At 31.5% G+C, this 15,418-nt stretch overlaps 1 protein-coding gene across 1 annotated transcript; it reads right to left on the bottom strand.

The window, feature by feature from the left end:
- Window positions 1-4,387: 4,387 nt before the first annotated feature.
- Window positions 4,388-8,209, bottom strand: LOC132068574 (1-aminocyclopropane-1-carboxylate synthase 4-like). The gene is given in 6 exon segments (XM_059462211.1): window positions 4,388-5,445; window positions 5,447-5,566; window positions 5,568-5,868; window positions 7,121-7,281; window positions 7,736-7,867; window positions 7,966-8,209. Coding segments are annotated over 6 exon segments (1,464 nt in total). The 5' UTR covers window positions 8,113-8,209; the 3' UTR covers window positions 4,388-4,842.
- Between the last annotated feature and the right edge of the window lie 7,209 nt (window positions 8,210-15,418).

Raw genomic sequence — 15,418 nt, 5'->3', positions numbered from 1 at the left:
TTTTCCTTTTGATAAGAGCTAACCTATAGTATACAAGATGACAATTGTGAATTGTCCAATTATAAGTCATAGTAAAAGATCTATCAATATTCTGCAATGAGGAAAAGAATTTCTTGAATCTGTGTCACTTGACATATTTGAAAAGAATTAATCCTGCAGTCCTAATTTATGTGATGGTGTTTGACTGGGCACGGAGTTTAAGAAAGATAGGAAGACTTTTGAAACCTTTGGTCTAAAATAGTCCTAGATATTTATATGGCTATAAATCATCTCATTTAGGGTAAAATAGACATTTTAAAGTTAGTTGTTACTACTAAATATAAAACGGTGTCATTCTTTTTGGGTCTGACTAAAAAGGAAAGAGTATTAGATAAATTGGAACGAAGGAAGAATTTATTATGGGCCCTTGATGCTGAAATTCATCTTAACGCTAAAGGTCTTGAATACTATACAAGGAAATGAAGTATCAAGTCGGGATTAAGTGAAAGCCTTAATTTCCCTTCATCATTATCTCGATGAAGGATTGGAGATCAGATATTTAACCTTGAAACATCCACTTGATTTCTGAAATAGTTTGAAGGAATGATATGACCACCTGAAAGCTATAGTATTAACTGAGAGCTCAATATGAAAAGATGCACTTTCGGTTACAAGATTTTAAAACTTTATCTACTTGATTGCTATTTTTTTATGAAACTGTTTTAAGACTAATGCTAAAGGTAGTTTATTTCTGTACTTTCTCAGCATGACAATAGTGAGAGTTTGCCATCATTCAAGAGATACAAGTACGACACCAAATCAAGCAGTTCCCAGTCTCAAAGATGCTTGCGAATATATAGCTTCGTCAGAAGGGCCAGTTAATACATGTATTAATGTTGCTTGTGGATTACCTCCTGTAAAATATCCATCAAAGATGTAGGGAATCCACTCCTTGTACAGTGTTTAGGGTTTCATTTTAGCAATCTAGTTATACTGCCATTTGATTGATTAGTTTTTGCTCGATCAATACATTTTGAAAGTGCATTCTTTGTGGTTTCCAAGATAGTGAAACAGTTTTCCATGCAAGCATGCACTTCAGTTTTATAGTTGCTTACTACGGGAAGGTGCTACTTTGTGTGTCGTCTATTTGTGTTAATGCTCCATCGTTTTGCATTGACAATTGGGGGGGTGGGGGGAGGGGGTGTTGGGCAGACCATTTCGTATTTAGCCGACTTTATAGTGCTAAATTTGCCTCAATTTATTCGTAAGATAAGTCTTGCATCTCCTACCTAATGCAATTGATCGACCCAACACTTCACTTAATGTAGCATGTCATAGTTCTCTTACTTTTGCCCGACCAACTGTGCTCTTCTGATGGATGGTCCAGATTTGCACTTTTTGCACACTAACATGGAGACATGGTAGGGACGATCCCTGGACTCTTTGGTCATTATTGTGTAAGGAGTAATGATATTCACATAAAATAGTGGTTGAAAGTACATGAACATAAACTAGAAAACTTAACAGAACTCTCTTGATGTGCATTTCTCATTCCATCGGATGAACCTGCTCAGTCGAGTCCTGTGCTTCTTCCTTGCTACCTTTCAACCTCCTCCTGCTGCTTCTTATGTTTTATGAAAGATCTTGTGTTCTTTTTTTCCCCTATGTTTTTCTCTAGTGTCATAGTCTTTTACCTGTATGGAGAAAGTAATTATACACCCTTCCTATTCTTTTGGTATTCAGTTGTTCGTTTGCTGTACTGTAGAAAAACTTTGTTTTTTTGTTCATTTGGTTTAGTCTAGTTTCTGCTGGTTTCCCAATCTGAGCAGTCCTTTGCAAATCTCTGTGGGAGAAACATGTTCAATTGATGAGATTATTTGGAATATAAGTTTTGCCAGCTTGTATGTATTCATCAGGGCTTTGACACATGTTCAATTGATTATTCTCATTTTATTTTTTTTTGTTTCTTCAAAAGAATTATATTATTATCCAATGGAAGTTCATTGGCGTAAATCTTTGTCTTTGCAGCTGTCTAAACTCTGGCTTTGCGTTACTATTTTTAATCAATTAAAGATAAAATTGTGAACCTTTAATATCAAAATTATCAGCAGAACACCAATTCCATGTTTCATATGCTATATTTTTTATTATTTGTATGAGTTAGCACTTCAAAACCAACCAAAATGAAAAATGATTCAGAACATAGTTTTTAAAGCTAAGTTATTTTCCGCAGGAAATTATTTTTTCGCATCATACCAAAAACACTCGTGGCCTTTATGGACTGTTGGAGTCAGTTAGTGTGTTTTGTATCTTATTAAAAACTTTTCTAGAAAAAATTTCCTGCAAATGTTTATTTCTGAAAAAACTGGTTTAAATAATTTTTTGATGGTTCGTTAAGTTATGAAGTAGGTCACTTATACAATGTGAGAAAATAAGGCACTGTTTTGGTGCAATTTCAAATACTATTAAGAGCGAGTTAAAGATATGATTGTGAGCTTTTTTTTCTTTTTTTTTTTCTCTCAATGAAATGAAGATTTAAAATAAACCTTGGAGACGTTCTAATTTTATAATCTTCAAGCCGGTCTGAAAGTTTTATAGTTATTTTTGCATAATTACTGGTTTGCAATAATTACTTAGGGATTGATACTTTCAATCCCCTTTTTTCAAGTTGTGAAAAAATAGACCAATATATATATATATATACATACATAACTTCCATATCCATGCATTCTTCTCCTCCTCTCTCCTCTATTTCTTTAAAACATATAATATATCCTAATCTCAACTACTCTAAAAGATCATGCTATATAAGTTACATAATGTAACGCAAAGCAAAGATAAAGTGATCTTTGAGAATTGTAAATTGAAGAAAACAAATGAAACTTTAAAATGTCCTGCAATATGAAAACCAAAGCACAAACTAGTCAACTTGTATTTAGAGCGCAACATTACAAGTAGCACTTAAGCTTATCATATCATTATCGTGTTCATAATGTATCTCTTATCTCAATAAGATACTCACTACATCTCGATTATTTTTGTGGTTACTAAAGCTAGATGGATATATTTGTTTATAGTTTTCACTTTTTACTTTTTACCTATTTTAATACACATAAAAATGTTCTAAATGTCATTCATAACATACTTACAATCACAACATATCAATAGTCAAAAAAATTGGCTCAAAAATGACACCTTTTTCTATATTTAGATATAAAATTATTAGATGTTACATAATGTTTACGAAATAGCAAAGAAAAACCTAACTTTAAATTTAAATTGAAGAAAACAAGTGAAACTTTAATATATTCTTCTACATTCTTAAACAACATGACCATTTTATATGAAGGTTTCTAGAGGTAACTTTCTATGCCCAAAAATGTTTGACTTTTTAAAAAGATACTCTAGACGCAACATTCTAAAATTAGATGTTATAAATCGCAAACTTCAATAGAATCACCAAAAGAAGAAATTTCACTTTTTAATTTAAAAAAATGCGCAAAATGTAAATAAATGAAAACTTTTTTATATACTCAAGAAACTTGAAAAAATTTGTCCTACTTCCCAAGGCTAGGACAATTAGCTTTTGTCAACATATGAAAATGATATAAAACAATCCATAAATTTTTTTGGGTAGAAATCATTTGATTAAAGGTAAAAAGGTAAATTTAAAGTTGAATTTTACTAAATATAAAAAATGATTTTGTTGTGATATAAAACTTAAAAATTTTTAATAGAAATCATTTGACAAAGGTAAAAAAATAAATTTAAAGTTGAATTTTCCATGATTGTTCTTAGACCACACAAAGTTGACCACAAGTTCTAAAAATATTTCTTTATTTTTTAACATCGTGTCAAGTCAAACACCTTCATATAAAGTGAGATAGAGGGAGTAATTGATGTTGCCACTAATTGATTACTGAACTGGGTCTATATTTTCAGTAGACCAGCTCATGTCTATTGGATAAAAATATTAAAGAAGAAAATATTCAACTTTGCAGCGATAAGGCAAATTTGTGACCTTAAACAACATAGACAAGTCTTGCCAATTGTGAAACTTCTATAAGATGAGTAGCACAAAGATAGTAACATGTCTTGTTAGTCCGACAATCTTGTGAACAATTGAGTTACAGAAGTAAGTCTTGCCAATCCGACAGGATTTTTGAACAATTTAACAAGATGAGTAGAATAAAAATAGTATCAAATCTTGACACAAGCTTGTATATAAATATAAACAACACATGTAAATCCTGTCAATCCAACAAGACTAGTGAACAAAATAATACCAAGTGTTTCGTGACAAGTTTGTGAATAATTGAACAACACATGCAAGTCTTGCCGACAATACTAAATCTTTCGAGATAGGCTTGTGAACAATTGAACAATATAGGCTATTGTTAAAGTGGTGGGTGCGGTACAGGTGGTTGCTATAGTGCACGAACTTCCAGTCATTGTTTTTTTTTTTTTTTACTTTATAATTTCTTAAATTTGAGTGATAAATATGAATTAGGTAGTACTACAAAGTTGCAACAATTGGCAGGTACAAAATTAATTGCCAGAAGAATGAAATGACGACTGATGACTGATCACGAGATCATTTGTTTCATTTTTCAGGGGAAATAAGCATTTTCAAATTGAAGTTAAAATTTTGTTCAAATGTCATAAACAACTACTAATTTCACATTAAAACTTCAAATTCGAGCTCCAAATTACAAGGCTAAACACCTACCTAGTAATCGTTACAAAAGAATAATAGTATCATCTTACTTCAACTTCTTCTCGTTCTACTCTCATCTTATACTATGATTCTAACTTTATTTGTTGGTACAATAATTGATCGTCCTTCCTAATTAATGTTTTCTTTTAATTCCTCGCTCGAACAAGCGGCGAGTGAGGAATTGGAGAATTAGGAGACATCATATTCAAACTCATAACATTCTCATCGTACTTCCCATTCGAGAAGCTAAGTCGTAGATTGCTCCTCTTCCAATGTTGTTTCTTCTTCGCGACCCCATTTTCTTTAACATCATTATTACCATCCACAAACATCCGAATCCTCACGAGCGCGATATCCACTGTTTGATCATCGATATTCGCGAAACAAACTCTAAACCAACCTGCCTCGGGGCAATTAAAAGAAGATCCAGGCGAGACGTTGAGCTTCACGTCGTTTATGATCAGTTTCCACAGTGTCACCTCACCATCAAGTGTTGGTTCTTTCAGTAGCGGCCGCAAATCCATCCAGCAAAAAAGACCTGCATTGCTTTTTAGACACTTTATCCCGACTTCTTCAAGTCCCCCGGTGAATTTTTCGTGCCTTTTCCTTAACCTTTTCGCGCTTTCAATGAGAAATTCTTCGACGAATTCATCGTCAGAGAGCATAGCTGCTAGTAAATGTTGTGTTTGAGTTGAAACAAGACCGAAACTCGACATTTTTCTAGCACAATTAACCACATCATCATTGAAAAGAATACACAATTCCCACTCGGAATCCTGGAAATCCCATGTCTTTCGAAAGACTATACACTATATGCACCAAATCTTTATTAATACAACGATTCGTTACTTCATCGTTGGTGATAATTTCAAAGAATGCTGACGAATTGTGGAGCATCAAACACGGTGGCTGCGTAGATTTCGTCACAAACAAGGTGGATGTTGTGTTCATTGGTGAAGGTCAAGATGTTTTTTAGTGTGTCCCTGTCTAAAGTGGTGCCTAATGGATTAGAAGGGTTGGTCAAAATCAAGCCTTTGACTTTGACATTTGCTTGTTGGGCATTTTCATATGCCTCTTTGACAGCTTCTATAGTAATCTTGAAACTGTTGGAGCTCTTGCATGAAATGGGTAGAAGTTGTACACCAGTTCTCCACCTTAGGTCCCTATTGAATCTGCATTTAATCAAAATTTCAAAGAAACGTTATTATTCATCTCAAGACAAATGAAGACAACCTAATCATTCCAATGTGAGCCATTTTCAAGGTCAGTCTTATAAATCACTCATAATCACGTTCGTGTAAAAGTTACTAATATGGATGAGTAATATGCAAATGGTAAACAGTTTCTATAATGTCTATATATATATAACTTCAACTGTTCTTCCTCCGTCCCGTTCCAATTTACGTGATGTTGCTTGACTGAGTTTAAGAAAAAATAAAGACTTTTAAAACTTATTATTTAAAATAAGTTATAAATATTTGCGTTGCTATAAATCATCTTCTTAAATCTAATCTTGACTTCTGCTTGTTATTTGCTGCTTTCAACTTTTTGACAAATCACTATGCATCATTTTACAACAATTCAAGTGAAAGGATCAAGTAGGGAAAGGGGCCGCCAGTAATTCTGAAAGTCAATAAGACTTGACCATTACGTAGTGTCTCTTTAATTATTTTACTAGTGTTTTTTAATTTAAAAAATTCTCCCCACAATCAATTACCTGCAAATATTATACTCCAATAATAGCACGAATGCTAGTGCTTTCGCGGAGATCAACAAGCTGATTCCAATTTGTGTGGCATAATTCCAATTATAAAATAAAATTTTAATTGTGAATTCGGACATAAAATCTTAATTTATAAAAATGAAATTTACATACTACGCAAAAAGTACTATAAATCACAATAATTAATAATTAAATTTTTACATGAAAAAATCGCGATAAAAAAATTCCTATTTGACTTTCAATATAGGTTCCACATAAATTGGGATAGAAAAAAATTAATTATTAAATAGAGAACTTTCAAGATGGATATTTCGAGGTCATAAACAAAAACAAGATAAAAAATGGAAACATAAAAATAAAGCAATAAGAATACAAAGAAGTAGATTCATTTATGAGTTTAACTACTTTTTTACACTATCAAATTACCTACCTAATAACTATACGTTAGCAACCGTAAAAGGTAATTAGGTCTGTAGCCTGAAACATAAGGCAATATACTTACTAGTACTAGTATAATCGTATGTTAAAATGTACTGATAATGTAAAATTTCTTAACACGAGCAGTATATATATGTTAAACTCAATACACATTCTTGCACGATTAGTATATATAAGTTAACTTCGATACAAATATATATACATAATTCTTTACACTGTCAATATATATAAGTTAAAATCGATACAAATAAATATATACATACCCAGGGTAATACGGTGAAGGGACTAAAAATGCATCACCACGATCAGCCAAACAAAACATAAGAGTTTCGTTAGCTCCAGTGGCTCCACCAGCCATTACTACACGTTCTGGATCAAACTTAACCCTACCCCCTCTTGTGTTTTCCATAAATTTCGCAATTGCCTGCAGAAAGAAATAAAACTTTTGAAATTTATGATATTATATATGCTATAACATTATGTGCCTAAGCTATACTTTTTGTAAAAGAATTTTTTTCATTCCTCATAATATATTGGAGGCTAAGGCACCGCTAAGATAAAAAAAAATACTTGTGTGCTTCTAAAACTTTTAAAACTTGTTATAATAAATACATTATATATCATTTGTCGAGAAAAATATATAGAAAAAATATATAGAATTGTGTCATTCTTTTTTAAATGGAAGAAAATATAATACAAAACAAAGGGGAATGGAGGGAGTATATACACATAAATATGTTTGCGGTAGAAGTCAAAAAAATTTCTTAACTTATATATGTTCGAAGTAAATGTAAACTTGTAAACTTGGTCAATGGTCATAGACTTTCACCACTATAATTTGTTCTATATATAGTAAAATATTAAAGACCAAAACTTACACTTCTAAATTCAGGCAAGCCATGATAGTCCTGGAAGTTAGCAATGGTCCTAAAAGATTCAATTCCTTCAGTTGTGCAAATGGAAGCTTTTGGATTTCTCTTAATCCACTCTTCAATCAAGTCAAAAGAAAGCTGCCCAAAAAAAAACCGAGTTTATAAGAATTTTCACAGAGAAAAAAATACTAGTATCAAATATTGACTTAAGAAATTACTAGTGTAAAATATTAAACCTGATTTTCAGCGAGACCCATTTGAATAACTCCATTGGGATTATTCACAAGGTGGAAAGGATCATTATCGTATGCTTTCCACCCATCAAAATATGGCGAGTTTTCGCCATGTTGTTCGTTAGTAGCAAGCTTAGACAAAAGTGCCATTATTTTCCTTTTTGTGAAATTTAATAGCCTGGAAAATTTGATGATCGTTAATTGTACAGAAATGCTGGTAGGTTTCTGCAGTAGTGTTGAGAAGAGAATGAAGAGGTGAGGGGTATTTATAGAGAAAGGGAATGAATGAAATGGAAAATGTTGACAACTAATGTAAATGGAATTACAGTGTATAGTGCGGAATTTTGGTGACTAAGTCTACCGCACGAGGAAAAAATAGAAAAAGTATGTTTCAACATTCAATAGCTAGGAAAATAGAAAACTCGTTCGTGGGACGATGAGATTTTTTCATCCTTAATTAAAAGTATCGAGTTCGAATTCTGAACATAAAGAAATTATTGATAGGAAGCACTTCAGCCTTACACGGATTTCATGCGAGATGAAATTAAATTAGTCGAATATAATAAACTTTTATCGGATACAGTTAATTGTAGTAACAAAAAGAATAAAAATTCAAGAAAAGAAAGAACACTAAATATTTCTCCCTCTGTTTCAATTTATGTGTCTTATTTTCATTTTGATTAGTTTAAAAAAGAATGTCAAATTTTATATTTAATATTCACCCCGTTCCAATTTCATGTCTTAATTAGTTGCTATTTAGAGAGTCAAAGGAACCATGATTAGTTTCAAATACTTTTGAAATATTTTGAATTGTTAACAATTCTGACTTGTAGTGTTTATTATCAAGTTCCAATCGTATGTAGATTGTATTTCAAAAAAATTTGAAAATTCTATGTCCGAATTCATATTAAGTAGTTTGACCATCGCTCACATTCCAAATCAAGCCACATAAATTGAAATAAGTGAAGTAACTTTTTAATTTTAACATTCCACGTAACATTTTAATACCAAGGAATTTGAAGGGCATACATTTGATAAATTATTACACTTCTTCTATTGAAGATCACAACATTCAATTTTTTTAAGTCAAATTGTGACATGTGAACTGAAATGGACGTAATGTTTCTTAGTCTTAAACAGAATCTATGTTTTTCAGTCTATTTCCTTTTAACGTAATAAATCGTAATTGCTTGCGTCTGAAAGAAAACTACTCATGTTTTGAGCAGCTCCACGTGAGAAAATAAAAGATTTCCTTTTTAAATTTGTATTTCAATTTCTGCTTTCTAGTTATTGGTGCTTTAATTTTTCATTTTTATGAACGTGTATCATGGGCTGCTTGCTCTAGTCTTTGGTTAGGCAAATATCCCTCACTAATGTGAGTCGAAGTTTCTCATTACTGCATGCATGCGTGACTTTTGCAACCCTTTATAGCCTAAGAGAAATACAATTTCATTGTTAATTCTGAAATTTTAGCCTATTGTTGTACTTAGTGTATGTTTTTTCTTCTCTCTGGGTTCAAGCCGTGGAAACAACCTTTTGCATAAATGCAGGATAAGAATGCGTACAATAGATCCTTGTGATCCGATCTTTCCCCGAACCCCCGCGCATAGTGGGAGCTTAGTGCACCGGGCTGCCTCTCTCTCTCTCAACATACGGGTTGGTTTTAATTATAAACGGGTCATTCGCACAAATGCCCTTATTTCGGGGTGCTCTCTAATTTTAGCTCTTCAAATTTGTGGTCTTTAAGTTTTTCCCTTCAACGCTTTTCGTGCGGAATAAGTCTAGATTTCGCTCGGCATAAGTTTATATTTTCGTATCATAATATCCACCAGTTATGCCGGATATGGCAAAAGTTTCAAAACTCAACATAAAAATGGCCGAAAACACATCAAACTCCACAAAAACAGGCACGTTATTCAACTCAAAAAAGGATAAAGAACATATGTCCCAAAAAGCATACCTCCAGTTTCTGAGCACTACAACAAATTCTAAAAATATTACACGAAATTATGCTGCATAACTTAATTCCTACATAATTATGCCGAGTGAAGCAAAAGTTCAGTTTCCGAAGATAAATGTAACAGAACTTATGTTGCGCGAAGCAAGTTTGGATATTTTAATTATTAAATGAGCAGCAGCAAAAATTAAATACTATAGATACGAGGGGTACAAATTAAAGACCATTGCGTGCAAAAACTTCATTATAAAATGGAGAAAAGGATCAAATATGTCCTTAAACTGTGCGAAATTAAATGAAGTTGCTCGTCGTTAATACGTTAGCACAAATATGCCCTTTTCATTTAATATTTTGTCCGAATTTGACTTTATTCTAACGACACCCATTAATTAACCTAATTAGATGATTAATAAGTGAAAAAGGGTCAAATATACCCGTAAAGTATGAGGAATTAAGCTGATATGCCCTTCATTACTTTCTGTATTACGAGCTTTTAATCTAATAAATTTCTTATTCAACTATGATGTCATGTCTATTATTGGATGAAGAAAATAAGAAATGTACTAAACATTGTAACACTCTACCCTCTACAGATCCCATTTTGTGGAATTATAATTGGTATGTTATTATTGTTGTACTAAACACTTTTTTTTTTTTTTTTTTTTTGGGATAAGTTCCTTTGAATATTGAGGATGAATACGATTCTCCACTAAGAAACAAACTCCAATTCCACGAATTTTAGAAATTTAGGTGGAGAGTTTGAGAGTAAAATTTAAAAAACTTGTTTGACTAGATAAGTTTTTCAATTTCAATTTATATGATATTTTTTTATTAGTCAATTATAAAAATAATAATATGTTTTAAAAGTGTTATAGTCACACAAATATCATGACATATTTAACATCATAAATTTCAAAAATATTTTGTTCTTTCTTAATTAAATTTCCTGCCGAGTTAAATATGCCACATAAATTGATACACGGGAAAATATACTAGTATAGTACTAGTAGTTTGATGCTTTGTGGACTTATAGTTATTAGGAATGAGGATGACAAGGTGAGAATGTGACTAATACGACGTCCACATTACGTAAAAGAATGAAACTAATAAGGAAGTTGTCGTGTGACCCTTTGTTAGGTATTTGAATTTTTTCCCACAATGTGTATATAACTTGACATTTTGCAGAACCGACTATTGCTTGTTGTAGAAAAATATATTGTTTTTCTCCTGTTTTCTGTGGTGTTTGGAGTTTGTGCTTGACTAATGAGTGCCAGTATCTAGCAACGTGGGCAGCCCCAAATCCATTGGATAAATTATGAAATCAAGATTCATTGCTATTATAGCATGTACCAAAAAGAAATAGCTATTATAATAGTTGCACTCACCGGCTTAAATAATTCTCATGGAATTAAAACATTTAGTAGATTAGATTTTGTTAAATTAACGAGGTGGATGTATGCTACACGGACAGGATAATGTCAGAATATGCTACACGGACAGGATAATGTCAGAATATGCTACACGGACAGGATATTGCCATAATGATTACGTAAGTAAGAAATATTAAAATTGATATTGCTAAATTTAACATAAGATTGATTATATTAATTATAGCCAAATAATATTTATCATATTAACATAACTCCTATTAAAGACCTAAAAAAAGATCCTGCACAATATTAGCATAACCCCCTATTAAATAAGAAAAAAAGATATCTCCCATAAATATATCCCTCTTTTTTTCTAAAATAGCCACTATCACAAAAATCAAAAAATGCTAATAACGGTTGACTAAAAAAAGATTTTTTTCCCCCTAATCTCTTCCGTTCTTATTTTCTTTTTATTTATACTAGCAATTTTTTTTTACCCTTCCTTTTTCTAGTGTCTTTTTTTTTCTTTAATACTAGTAATTTTTTAAAAATTCGAATCATATTATATATATTGTTTCAACATATTACAAATTTGATTAGTAGTTTGTATTTTCTATTCCAAAGATATATACTATAAACCATATATTAGCTGTATATATTAAATATGTTGTACATATTTAAATAGTATGCATATAGTTTTGTGTAGTTACATGTATTATAATATTGAATATATGCTATCCATATATTTGATATAAATATAGTATTGTTGTACATATTTAAATAGTATGTATATGATCTTGTTTAGTTACATGTATTATAATATTGAATATAGGCTATTCATATATTTGATATAAATATAGTATAAACAGTATATATGATATATTAGTGAAATATTTACATTATATAAACACAATCGTTATCTAATATAGCTGACATATATTTAATGTATATTTTGCAGAAAAAGCTATTCAACATTAAAATAGAATTTGATGAAAATAATTTATCACAAATTCCCTCAAGCAACCTCATTAAAGAGGGAAGATAAGTTTTACTTATGAACGAGAGAGAGAGAGAGAGAGAGAGGGGTTATGGAAGAAAGAGGAAATGTAGTAAAAATATATTGATGGAAATTGACCCCATGATAAATGTGAATCCCTAATTATGTGGAATCTCTATTAATAAGATTAATAAACTTACCGAATTTTATGTATATGTTAGAAATGATATAAAATTTGCTATTTATATAAAGATGCAAAAGTTATGTTATTTATGTTAGCAACTTTTAATTATTGCTCTTAAACGTTATTTTCTCTTAATTATATTTTGATGGCATATGTACTAGAAGGTTCTTATTTCAATTAATTTCTTGCTTTTAAACCCCTTTAGCTCGAGTTTGTGCTAAGGTCAATTCACTATATTTTACCCTTTTTGTTTAATCATCTGATATTCACAACACTAATCTATTTAATACGAATTTGTGACGTAAAGAGTCCGTTAACGTTTCTTATAAAAATGACTCATTTTCAAAACTTAGACCTCTAATTAAAGATAGAAGAACTTTTATTATTCCATCACGCTTGTGGTGGTCGCTCGTATTTACCTACCTGCGTTGTTTTCTTACTAATTTCATTCCAGGTAGTTTTTATCAATTCCTTACATCACAAGAGACTTCATCTTGCATATATAGCACACGTGAATGTCTCAAATAATGATTAATGAGTATTTCTTTCATTTCAAATTAGTTGTCATGTTTCGCTTATCGAGAGTTAAATTATGTGAACTTTGCTCAATGCTTTAAAATGTATTTTTTACATCAAATTGATAAGTTGCAACTTGTAAAACTTTTTATATGGTTTTTGAATATCCAAATTTTAATTGTAAAATATTGAGTTGATCTAATTCAATTTAATTTGAAAAATTAGTCCAATCGACTTTCGCTAAATGAAATATGACAACTAATTTGGGGTGAAGGGAGTAATATTTAATGTGGTCGGTTCATTATTTTAGCCAGTTCCTTGAGTTCTTGAAAAGGAAAATTCTAGATTATTCGAAATAAGTTATTCCACCTATCCTTGTCAAGAGTTTCGTTTAAGAGATGTAAGTAGAGTTTCGATGATCATTAATTTCAATAAAAGGGGGAAATGCAACATTTGGCAATTACACGTTTCAAGATTTAAAGTATATAGTACAGGAAACGTTATCTAAACAATTTTAATTAGTGTACTCTATTGGATTTTGATATGAGTCAAATTTCATTTAATGTATTTTTCATGTATTCTTTTAAGTGTAAATTTTTTTAAAGATTCACTCCGATAAGTAAGGAGTATATACAATTTAAAGAGAAGTATACAATTTCAGGTTTTGACATACTGATTACAAACCAATTTAATAATATTAATCACTAGAATCTCAAAATAAGATTTGTGCCCGTAAGTTTTTTAAGATAGAAATTTTGATGATCAACACTTAACTCTAGCAATATAATTGATAGCTTCCCCATGGATTAAATGGCAACTCACCAAGAGAGATCTTTGGAAGCATCATCCACCCCTACAATATATAATGAGCTCTTTTCCGTATTTGCATAAAAATCATAAACCTCTAAGAAATGTTTAAAATCAATAACGAACAGGGGTATAGACTTGGATGATTTATGACTTATGCCAAGCTTTGCATACCTTGGATGATAGTTGAACTGTGAAACATATCTTAATTGTTGCAAAGTTCTATGCAAATATTCCATGACCAACACAAATAAATAAGGGAACATTGGATCCCCTTGCCATAACCCTTCTTGGCTTTGAATATAGGAGTTAATCTACCATTAATCAACAGGGGATACTGAATTGTGGTAACACATTCCATTATTAGCTCAACTAGCTTAGTAGGCAACCCAAACTCTAATAGAATCATCTTTTTAGGTCACTCTATTGAATCATAAGTTTTCCTTATGTCTACTTTAATTGTGCACCTTAAAGGTACCCTTTTGTTGTGAGTAACCTTTCACCAATTCATGAGCAATAATCACATTATCCAAAATATTCCTGCCTTTAATGAAAGCTGATTGGGATGGACTAATAATATAATCAACCACAACTTTAAGCTTAGCAGTCAATATTTCGGATTTAACTTGTACCTGGTCGAACAACAGGCTATAGGCTAGTTCATCTTGTACCTCTTTCAATCTTAGTCTGATTGGTTCAGTCTTTTCTCAATGGATGAATACTCCTTTTGTAGCTATCTCGATTGATGTGCCAACATATGAAACTTCTTCCAGTTACTATACATCTTGTATCTCTCTACATTCTGAGCCCAAATGTCCTGAACCAGATCTCGAAAGTTCTTCTGTTGCATGACCACATTCACTAACCTAAAAGGTCTTCTAGTTTGAGTATGATTAGCTATTGGATTTACGAGAATGGGGGAATGATCAGAGCAGCCTGGTTCTAAAAAATCAACCTCCATATAGTTGTAGTGCAAGAACCATGCATGATTACCAAATGCCCAATCAATATGACTGTAAATCCTAGCAGCCTCATATCTTTTGTTGCACCATGTAAAGTGATTTCCTCTCCTTAGTATCTGCCTTACCCCAATATCTTCAACACATTTTTTTAAACTAATCAAAACTTTTGTAGTGTGACAGGATCACCCATTGATTTTATCCTCATGGGACAGAATACCATTAAAGTCCCCTAGAATCACCCAAGGGTCAACTATAGTTGCAACCAATGTTCTTAGATGATTCCATAGACTCATTCTTTATGTAGCAATGTTAAATCCATAGACAAAAGTCATGATATAAGAGAAAGAAGAGTCCTTATCTTGTACCTTACAATGAACTAACTAGTTGGGCTGTAGAATCCATAATAGTGACCTCATCTGTGGCATGCATCCATATTAACCATATCCTCTCATTTAATTTGTCATTCTTGTTCGAACTCCCTTTTCACTTGTTATGCCTTATAATCCCTTATTTTTGTCTCTAAACAACCTATCAAATCCATTTTATTCTTAAGCAAAAGGTTTTTCAACTCTTTTTGCTTGAAGGGCCTATTCAGCCCTTTTATGTTCCAAGAGCTGAATATAATTGGGATTGTGGTGGATCAAGTGCTTTAGCCCTGTTATA

The sequence above is a fragment of the Lycium ferocissimum genome, chromosome 8 (genome assembly GCF_029784015.1).
Source record: "Lycium ferocissimum isolate CSIRO_LF1 chromosome 8, AGI_CSIRO_Lferr_CH_V1, whole genome shotgun sequence".
NCBI classification, from domain to species: Eukaryota; Viridiplantae; Streptophyta; class Magnoliopsida; order Solanales; family Solanaceae; genus Lycium; species Lycium ferocissimum.
The sequence above is the reverse complement of the archived record's forward strand: the minus strand, read 5'-3'. Positions and strand labels throughout refer to the sequence as shown.